This window comes from Papaver somniferum, unplaced genomic scaffold (genome assembly GCF_003573695.1).
Source record: "Papaver somniferum cultivar HN1 unplaced genomic scaffold, ASM357369v1 unplaced-scaffold_92, whole genome shotgun sequence".
In the NCBI taxonomy this organism is placed as follows: domain Eukaryota; kingdom Viridiplantae; phylum Streptophyta; class Magnoliopsida; order Ranunculales; family Papaveraceae; genus Papaver; species Papaver somniferum.
The window spans coordinates 50,405-61,516 of record NW_020652304.1 but is presented as its reverse complement, the minus strand read 5'-3'; the positions used below and the strand labels follow the sequence as shown (position 1 = coordinate 61,516).

Genomic DNA, 11,112 nt, shown 5'->3' with positions numbered 1-11,112 from the left:
TTTTAACTTAGAATTTTTGCATGTTGTTGAATTTAATGCCCTTCACCAAAACATGAAACCCTAAATCTGTTTCAAACGAAGAAGATCTTTTCCATTTTTTGGGTAACCCTAGTTTCACTGCAAGCCCCTCTTCCAGGGCCATTTTGTTCATGTAAGTTTTGAAAACTATTGAAATAGATTGGTTTTATTATGCTTGTTTTTGTGGTTTTAAGTTCCCTTCGGGACTTATAATTTGGTAAAACTTTCATAGTTATTGTTTTATTATGGATATAATATGATTTTGTGGGTTATGTTGGAATCTATGCATTTTGTTATTCAGCTGAGTAATGTATTTGTTAAGAGAATTTGACTAGGAAAGCACTGTTTCTGTTAGGATACCTGCATTCTGAGGAAATATCGGAGATACGTTGTGTGGATCTTAGCAATTTTGACATGTCCTGTTTCATTGGTTTTTCTTAGTTGGGATGTTTGGTTAGGTTTCTGTAGTGATTTGGCTGCTTTAGTAAGGGTTTCTTTATCGGCATTTTGAGCACTTATTACAGATTTCACTTTTATCTGCATTATATATTATCCTTAACTTAACATGCACTTTCACTACAAAAGGGAAAACATGTAAAGGTGTAACTGAACCTTTTGTTAGTAAGAATGTCCACAAAATTAATTTTTAGGAGAGTATTCCTTCTTCATAGTAATCTTTGAAAAACACATCACATGCAGAAGGGATGCTGCCTTTGCTTGAGATGCAGATTGATTAGAATTTATCCTGCTTTAATATTCGTTTGGTCTGTAACTGATGCAGTGAAAATATTTGATGCAGTGGATATACATGCAAAAATACTACAAAGTCTAGCAATGGCTGTTGGCACTTGCATGACACCTAAAATACAAGAGGATGACGATGATGATGAGCCGATTGTATTCAGAAGAACCAAGGTAACACCAAAGCAGAATCAAGTAAACTCTGAAATAAAGAAGGTATCATTACAAAGGCATGATGGATCTTCCCAAAGGCACGAGGGATCTTCCCAGAAGAATGATGGATCTTCTCAAAGACGGGATGGTTCTTCTCAGAGACATGATGGTTCTTCTCAGAGACAGGACGCATCTTCTCAAAGACGCGATGGATCTTCTCAAAGACAGGATGGATCTTCTCAAACACGTGATGGATCTTCGCAGAGACAGGACGGTTCTTCTCAAAGACGTAATGATTCATCTCAAAAACACTGTGGGCCATCAGAAAGGCCTAGTCCTGGAACAGCTTCTCCTAATGGTCAAAACTCAAATTTGCAAAAGGGAAAGATGGTTTCATCTTCAAAATCAGCACCACTCAAGTCACCTTTAGCTAATCCGAAGGCATCAACTTCCGTACCAGAGAAGCCGAAACAACCGCCTACGCAAAATTCACGAATAAATAATAATGAAAAGAAGTCTTTGAATAAACCTTCTGCCAAACAAAATGTCGATTCTGAGGATTCTGACGATGATAAGCCCTTGAGTGTCAGACTTCTGGTGTCCACCCCAGCATTGCAGAAAAGCAACTCTCACAATGTTGCTAAGGTTCATAGTCCACACCTTCCCAGTTCCAGTAAAAGATCTGTAGAAGATTCTGAAGATGAGGGTCCTTTGTCTGCAACGTTCAAGATGAAGTCAGGGGGAGAGCCGTCTGTTAAGAAGGAAATTGAAGAGAAACCTTTAGCTTCCAACGCGAAGCAAAATGGCTCTAAAAAGCCAAAACTATCAGAGTCATCTGTTGCAGCTAAAGCAAAGCAAGTGTCTGTGAAAGCTGAAGTCAAGATGGAGGACGACGATGATGATGATGATCTTCCGATCGCCGAGAGACTGAAGAAGGCAGCTGTGTCGGCAGGTACATCTCAACCAAAGAAGAAAACAATAACAAAGGTTGTTTCCTCTTCATTTAAAACGTCAAAGAAATCAAAGAAAATAGTATAGAAATCACAATACTCGAAGTCTATAAAACTATCAGTCATTCTGTTGCAGCTAAAGCAAAGCAAGTGTCTGTGAAAGCTGATGTCAAGACGGAGGATGATGATGACGACGATGAAGATGATGATGTTCCAATTGCCGAGAGACTGAAGAAGGCAGCTGTGTCGGCAGGTACATCTCAACCAAAGAAGAAAACAATAACAAAGATTGTTTCCTCTTCACTTAAAACGTCAAAGAAATCAAAGAAAATAGTAAAGAAATCACAATACTCGAAGTGTGTAAAGCTACAGCGCAGTCCCGGCGATGGACAAAAGTGGACTACCTTGGAGCACAATGGTGTTATTTTCCCTCCAGACTACAAGCCTCATGGTGTGAAGATGTTGTACAATGGACAACCTGTTGATTTGACTCCTGAACAGGAGGAGGTGGGTTAAGGATCTTTAGATGGTTTTCGAGAATGATAAAATCACAATGTGACAACATTTTTCATTTTCAAGCTATTTAATTGTGAGTTGTTGCAGTTATCGTTTACTTAGTTTTAATTTCCCTTCTATGCAGGTTGCAACAATGTTCGCAGTGATGAAAGACACGGAGTATGCTACGAAGGAGAAATTTGTGGAGAACTTCATGAATGATTGGAGAGGGATACTCGGAAGAAATCATATAATTAAAAAGTTTGAGCTTTGTGATTTCACCCCTATCTATGACTGGCATCAGGCTATAAAGGAGAAGAGAAAACAAATGACCGCGGAAGTAAGCATGCCTTTAGTTTTTTAGTAGCAATTTTTTCTTTGGGTGCATCTTTCTCTCTCTCTCTCTGCTTTCTTATTTTTTGTTCTATTTTTGTGTATGAACTCTCATCTGCCATATTCTTTCATACTTCTTGAAAAGTGGACTAAGCATTGACGGTTCCTACAGGAGAAGAGGGTTGCCAAAGAAGAAAAACTGAGGCAAGAGGAGAGATACATGTGGGCTGTTGTTGATAGTGTGAAAGAGAAGGTGTATCTCGTACCCATATGCTTTAGTTATATCAGCAAGTATCTGTTAAACTTATTATGTTTATTTATTCCAGCATTGATCATGTATTTTATACTTTTATTTGTTTATTTGTTGAAGTCGGCTATCCTGATGTTCATAGATCTGTTACTCAGTTTTTCGGTTCCTATTTGATTGCGCTATATATATACTCCTATCTTTGTGGGAAATATATGCTAGATAGTTCATATCGTTATTAAGTATTAACTATGCTAGATAAACTCATTTGTCAATGTGGTGAAGTTAACTAAGGCACGCCTCACGTTAGAATATGTTGAGTATCTCTATCTGAATGTTAGGCATAACAAAGTACCTACTGCTTGCTTGGATGTCTCATCAACATCTCTTTCTAATAAGCAATTTCTAATTTCAGAAAAAAAAAATGTTTTTTATATTTAAGATGCAGAATTTTCTTTAATCTATAGGTATATTATTACTTAATTTTTACTGTGCACTATGATCTTTGTTTTTTTAACCATGTTTACTTATTCTTCTAAAACCTTTTGGGGTGACCCTTCTGTTTGACAAATAAAATCACAGGTTGGAAACTTCAGAGTGGAACCACCTGGGTTGTTTCGTGGCCGTGGAGAGCATCCTAAGGTTCTCTTATTTGATGCTTTCTAGGATGATTGACAATTTGGGATGCCATATTAGTTGCACGCATCTATTTATTTCAGATATTTTTTTATTTTTATTTACAGTGGGTTCTTTGGTTTTCAGATGGGAAAATTGAAAAAACGCATTCGACCAAGTGACATTACAATAAATATTGGAAAAGGGGTGCCAATTCCGGAGTGTCCAATTCCTGGTCAAAGGTTCTCGAATTCAACTCCTATATATAATTCTCTAACTGTATTGATGGTGTGGTTTAAAGGCATTATTTTGGCCGTTGACTGTTGAAAAATTGTGGTGCCTTGACAGGTGGAAAGAAGTTAAGCATGATAATACCGTTACATGGTTAGCATTTTGGATTGATCCAATCAATTCAAAAGAGTTCAAGTATGTTTTCTTGGATGCTAGTAGTTCACTGAAAGGGCGAAGCGACAAGGAGAAGTATGAGAAAGCTAGATTACTAAAGGTACAGGGCTGTATAGATAGCTTGGGTGTATTTGGTTAGTGTTTGTCTGCTATTTTTAACAGCTGTGGCATCAATCTTGTTTGCAGGACTACATTCATGATATTAGAGCAAATTACACAAAGGACTTCACAAATAAAGATCTTGGGAAACGGCAAATAGCAGTGGCGACGTACCTTATCGATAAGTTGGCTCTCAGGGCAGGAAATGAGAAGGTAACCTGTATTTTGTGTGCTTCGGGTATTTGTTATGAACTTATGATCTATTTTTGTCTTTGTGAATGGCTTGTTTAAGTGAGGATATGCAAAAGGTGATTGATATACTGTGTTGTTGTGGTTCCACATTTCTTTGGTTATTGATTTACTGTACTGGATCTGAAGCAATCGTGTAATGGAAAAAACACTTATGGATGTACACCATCTTCATTTTTTGGCCTATGCAGGATGATGACGAGGCTGATACAGTTGGTTGTTGTACGCTGAAAGTGGAAAATGTTAAATTAGTTCCTCCAAACAAATTAGAGGTAGGTGTGAATTTATTTAAGTATATTCCACTTGTTATAATTATTTTGCTGGAGATAACGTTTGAACTTCTCTCTTCATCCAGTTTGATTTCCTTGGTAAAGATTCTATTAGATATCTAAATACTGTTGATGTCGAGCTTCCAGTGTACAAAGCAATCGGACAGTTTAAAAATGGTGAGTGTATTTCCTTGTTAGCTAAGCTGTTTTTTCTTCACTATTTGCATCTGGAGCTAATGACTGTTCTTTTTTAATGAAGGAAAAAATGATGGCGAAGATCTTTTTGACAAGCTTGATACTAGTAAACTGAATGCTCATCTCAAGGAACTCATGCCTGGACTCACTGCAAAAGTCTTTCGTACCTACAATGCGTCGATTACTTTAGATGACCAGGTATGAAAATTCAAGGCGGGCACCATGTATTTCTTTACTTCTTTTCTTGCCTCGAAATTTTGATGTGCATATTCTGGCCACTGAGTTCTGTCGTGATTGATGGCAGTTGCATAAAAATACCAAGGATGGTGATGTTGGAGTGAAAGTTGTCGTTTATAACCTTGCAAACAAGGAGGTGAGGGTTGTGTATCCGCAGCTAGGAAGAAATGGCTTTTCGTCTTTATTGATTTCCATTTCCGGTTTGCATTTTGCAGGTTGCAATTATATGTAACCATCAACGTACTGAATCAAAGTCCCACACTGCACAAGTGGGAAAATTTCAAGGCAATATACAGAAGTTGAAGGTAATAACCGTATTTCCACTTTGTAATATGATACGTTCAGGCCGTAGATTTTTCTCTCAAATGTGTTAGAGGAACATGTTCAAACATCTCTTTCTTGGTTTTGAATAGATTGACATAGATGTCCTAGAGAAGGATTTGAAGAGAGCCAAAAAAGGAAAGCCTCCACTTCGGAAGTTTGATGAAATAGGAAACAAAATTGTGCAGAAAAACTTGGCCCCTGACGTGTAAGAAGACTGACCTAGTCTTGTTGAACCTCGCCATAAATATCGTTTTGTAGTATTTATCTCACATCACTATGATTTAATCCGCAGAATACAGAGGAAGATCAATAAGACGTATGAGAGGATTGAGAAAATGGAACGTGATATTAGTGCAAAAGAGGAGCTTAAAACCGTTGCATTGGGCACATCTAAGATTAATTATCTTGATCCTAGAATTTCAGTTGCTTGGTGCAAGCGGCATGATGTTCCCATTGGAAAGGTGCTATTATCTCAACTTTCAAATTCTGTTATACAGTGGTAAAGTCACTGTGTGATGATACCAGTGACCTGAGTTCGAAACTCGCCAGCACCAAATTCTTTACCTTACCGATCAAATTTTGTTTTCAAATTCTGTTGTCTTTCATATCTGACAAATTTCATGTCTATAATTTCCTATTTTGCTTTCCAGAACACGTGAAACGTTCTTTTCTGATCATCTTAATAGGATTTTTACACAAGTTATCACACTAATTGTATCCCACACAAGGCTTAGTTGAGTTAACGCTGCTCATCGTTCTTCTGACAGATATTCAACAAGTCACTTCTGGCGAAGTTTGCTTGGGCAATTGATGTGGATCCTAGTTTCAGATTTTGATATTAAGGTAAACAGAGCTTGCCTGAGTTTTAGTCGCAGACAGGCCGTGCCTTTCCACCTTGGATTTTTCCGTTCTCTACTCTTCTCAGTCAGAATTTACAGGAGTTGTATGGGAACTTCTCCCGCAGAGGTCTTATGGACTAGGCCAGCTAGGCCATTGCCTAGAGCCTCAAATTGTTGGGGTTTTAAAGGTTTCTTACTACATGTTTGTTTTTCTTCTCAATATAGGTAGTGCTGGCTAGATGATATCTAAATTAGTGGTCTAACACTAATCAGCTGTTATTGAAAGCCGTTTGTTGTTTAAACACCCTGTACTGCTTTCCGTTACCATCTAGCCATTATTACTTCATTTCTGTTCCTTTTTATGTAAGAACACTACTGCATTAGGTAATTCTCTCTCAAACTAATTTAGATATCCTCCTTTCCAGTGAATTAATACAAGATACGATGAATATCACTCTACCACTAGTAGTAGAAGATCAACCTCTATCCGAATCCCACATTTATTTTTTGAAGCATACGAAAAAAACTAGTGGTCTGACATTAAACAAATTAAATGAACACAGTTTTTTACTGAACAAACAAACTGCAAAGATCAAGGTTCTGCTCAATGGATTAATGAACACTCTAATGACGGGCCATGCTTATAGCTTCGTCCACAATATATATGCATTTTGTGTCAATCCAAAATATTGAGGTCGCATGAAACTTAGAAGATGAAATTCTTACACCATTATCTCTCTTAAATAAGGAAGGCTGTTTTTGGGCATACCCAAATCTTATTAGGCATACCCAACTATTCCAAAAGGGGATGTTACATAACAAAATGAGAAAGCCCCTTAAACCAATTTTTTTTATAATGACAAATCTGCCCTTTATGTATTAGTGTTAATAATCTGGATTAGTGGTTAAAATTTTTGTTTAGTGATTAAGATAATTTTCAGAATTAAGGTTTTGGGGGAAATTTTTTTTCAAAATCAAAATTTTGGGGAAATTTTTTTTTTTATTGAGAAGGAGAAAGTGAGAAATTTTATTTGTTGATCCAATGGAGGATGAGGAGAGTCATTATTCATCTAAAAAAACTAGGAAAATACACATCAACTACAACAATGATTCCCAAATGGCTGATTTCTTAGATTATGAGAATGATTTTACACAAACTCAAACTCAAACTCAAGAACAAACTCAAGATGATGATTTTTATGAGCCAAATCCATATGATGAAACATTGATGAGGAACCCAATGCTTCTAATATACAGATACACTTCTATACTATGCTTAATCTCACTTTTATAGCTCGAAATTATCAAAAATTTGTAATTTTTCATCATGGTTCGGCGAACCAGGATGAGGTTCGGCTTACATCTATGAGCCGAACCAACCCCATGATGAACAGTTCGGCTAACTGAAACTGTTTAGTTATGCGCCGAACATATATTTTCCACTTCCAACCCATTTGTTAGGCACTGGTTTGGCTTGTATAAAATTTTCCTTACGAGCCGAACCTAATAGTTCGGCTTGTTTAAAAATGTCATAATGAGCCGAACCTACTCCTGTGTGATCTGGAAGAAAAATTATGTGAGGTTCGGCTTATATTGAGAAAATCGTAAGCGCCGAAACTTTTGGTTCGACACATATTATGATTATCGAATACGCCGAACCCCTATCTGTGACTAGGTTCGGCTTGAAATTTCATGCCGAACTGTTCATATACACTTGCAGGAAGCTTTTGTCAATGGAGTTCGGCTAAAAACACAACTCAATTTTGAGCCGAACCAACACCGTAACCGTCATTTAATCAATGAAAAACAACAAATAGGAGATTGGGTTTGTAAAACTTACTTTCTTATCCTCATTTCCGGAGTTGGAGATGCAGTTGGTTCAATTTCTAGTTCAATTGGTGGTTGATTTTCAGTTTCTACACCTTCATCTTCAATTGGTTCTTCTTCTTCTTAAATTGATGGATTAGAAGACGATTTGGTTTGCCTAGTCCCTGCTTTTCTTTGTATGAGTCATTATAGTAGTTGAATTTAATCGACGATCAAATTTTTGCGAATCGATGATTAATCACGGTGATGAATTTTTTTTTTTCGCGGGAGGGGAAGAGTTCGGCTAGAGGAGGAAGAAGAAGAGATGTTAAGGGAAACTGATTTTGATTTTTTAGAAAACTGATTTTAGATTTTTGTATTAAGGGTATATGGGTAATTGAACTACCCATAGGTTACCCCTTATAAGGTCACCCAAGTTAGGCATACCATTTTGTATGCCCAATAAGTTTTTGGTATGCCCAAAAACAGTCTTCTAAATAAGCATGAACTTCCTTTTCTTGGGCTGTATAAACTCACATTGTCAATTAACTTATCTCCATCGAGACCCAGTTTTAAGTTTCAAATTCTGATCAACACATTAACTTGAACACTTCTTCTTCTTGGTGCTTGATTCAGGTACTTGTAAATCCAACTTCATTTGATTATCTTTACTTAATTTTGCTATCAAATTTCAAACATCACGATTGACTAATATTAGGAGGATCAATATTTTCTACAAAAAAGTTCAAACCTAGGTCTTCATGATTGATTGATTATACAGTTTACTATTGAGTTTAAGATGTGTGTAAAATAAGAGTAAAAGACAGCCTACATGTTATACCGCAAGTGCACGGTGTCGGTTGTAGCTTGTGCAAATACGGATCGAATCCACAGGGACTAGGTGTATAGTTGATAATTTTATTGCTTACTAATGCTAATCCTAAGCTAAGGCAGTGAAGCAAAACAGTGGCAAAGAAACAAAGAGTAACTAGGTGACAGTGAGCATTGTGGCACAAAGGCAGTTAGCCTAAGGCAAGGAAGTCAAGGCAACCAACTAAAATCAAGAAACAGTAAAGGAAATATGGAAGTTTGGGTGAAGACTAGGGATTAGATTCCACCATTTCACCTAGACTAAGTTGTCCTAGTTCCACCTAAATCTTGTCCCTTGCATAGTTATCAGTGAGCTTCTTGGCTCAACTGACTAACTAGATGGCAGTGGAGGTTCTATGCCTGCTGCTCATCTAAGGGTTGGTTAAGGGGCATTATTCAGGGTCATTAGGTTAGCCATCTCCCTAACACTATTAACTGCCTTCTCACAGGGCAGTTAATCTATTGGTCAACTACCTAAGTGAATGAACAAGCTCAAAGGGTTCTCTAATCTCAACTAAAGTATTCACCCTAAGTACTAATTGTCTAAATTAAAGTACAACTAGTCATAGAGTTTGCATCAAACAATTAGGCATGAGTTGCAGCATGATTACATAGTGATAATCTAACTACAACGCAGACTTGATATGCACTGTGAGAGCAAGATGTTAACATGCTTTGATTAAAGCTACCCTAAACATTTCAAGCACAACATGAATTAGGTACAACTGGAAACAACTTAACAATGGTTCAAAGGCTTCCTCATCACCCTAGCAACTGAATTTAGAACATCATGAAACTAGAATTGAACTAAAACAACATATGCAATTGAAATTAAAACACAACAAGGTAAACATGAAACATATGAGAAACTGGCTAGTCCAGTTCTCTACAAGAGTGAAGCTGGCTAACCCAGCATATGTTCTACACTCATCCCACACCCATATTTATAGTTACAATACACTTTCCCCAAAAATTAGGGTTCCTCAAAAATCCCCCCAAATCAGTTGAAATTAGGGTTGGCAATTCTCACCTAATTTGCTGAAATCTCTCCCAAATCTTCTCGACCCATGCTTCCTCTGACCTTCCTGCTCCTCTCTCATGCTTCAATTTCTGTCTCTAACCTCACCTATTTCATCAACTTCTAAACTAGGGTTCTAGGGTTGAGAAGTTGATGTAATAAGTGGCTAGAGAGGTAGGGGGATGTGATGGTGGTGTCTGCGATGGTCGGGGAAGAGGTGATGGTGGCGCAGAAGGTGAGGTGGTGGCAGTTGCAGAGACAGGGTATGGTGGTGGTGGTTCTGCAACTGTCGGTGGTAGGGGAGAAAGATGGAGGTCGATGGGTTTGAGGAGAGGGAGTGTTTGTTTTGGGTATAATGATTTAGGTACTAGGATGTTAGGCGGGGACATCAAGTTTTGATGTTTCGCGACGGTGAGCCGTGGGATGTGGAGATGAAGGATTGATATAACGGCGAGATGGAAGGAAGCGAGGATCGACCGTTGGATGCGTAAGTACAACGAAACTGACGGCTCAAGATGGAGTTAGGTGTTGTAGTGTTATACAGGAGCTTCAGACTTTGATGTACTGGCGATGTTGCGACCATTGGATTCAGATGTGATCCAATCTGACGGCTAACGATGGAGACGGGTATGGATATTGGAAATGGGTTTGGGTAAGGGTTTTGGGCCTTGGGTATGCCAAGCCCATATCTTCTTTAAGAACAATTCTTCCTCTTCAACCCACTTCTAGCCTTTTGGTCTTGTGCACAACATTCTTCGCGGCTTCCTTGCGTAATTCCTCCCGGCTTTTCACTACTTTTCTGCTCTTTTCCGCTCCGCAATTCATCCAACTTTATTTATTACCTAAAAATGCAAAATTAATTAATAAAAATATTTATTCTTGAAAACAGAGAAAATAAAGAATATGGGATAAAATGTAGAATTAATGCACAAAAGATGAGTTAAATGCCAATAAAAAGGTGCCGATATATACAATATTTGGCACTCATCAAATACCCCCAAACCTAGAAAATTGAACTAAACCCACAATCTTCTACAAGTTGTCTAGCATATGGAAATCTAGAAACTGCGGCATACAATTCATGAAGTTGGCTTACACTACTTCGATGGTTCAGAGCTTTCTGCCTCTCTTCTGTCGAGCTTGGGATTTTCAATTTATGATCACTATGTTCTCTAGAAGAAACCGGAATTGTATCATTCATAATTCTTTGAAAAGCATCGGAGTACATCTACAACACACATGTACACAA

The 11,112-nt window shown here is 37.7% G+C and overlaps 1 protein-coding gene across 1 annotated transcript; it reads left to right on the top strand.

Annotated features, from left to right (window-relative positions):
• The first annotated feature begins 13 nt into the window (after positions 1-13).
• LOC113346088 (DNA topoisomerase 1 alpha-like) lies at positions 14-6,628 on the top strand. The gene is made up of 17 exons (XM_026589677.1): positions 14-151; positions 818-1,864; positions 1,999-2,369; positions 2,503-2,697; positions 2,863-2,943; positions 3,520-3,579; positions 3,700-3,794; positions 3,901-4,057; positions 4,144-4,269; positions 4,497-4,577; positions 4,661-4,751; positions 4,834-4,967; positions 5,074-5,142; positions 5,222-5,311; positions 5,420-5,535; positions 5,623-5,791; positions 6,098-6,628. The coding sequence occupies exons 2-17, from the start codon at positions 853-855 to the stop codon at positions 6,164-6,166; spliced, it is 2,916 nt and encodes a 971-aa protein (XP_026445462.1). The 5' UTR covers positions 14-151; positions 818-852; the 3' UTR covers positions 6,167-6,628.
• Positions 6,629-11,112: the final 4,484 nt, after the last annotated feature.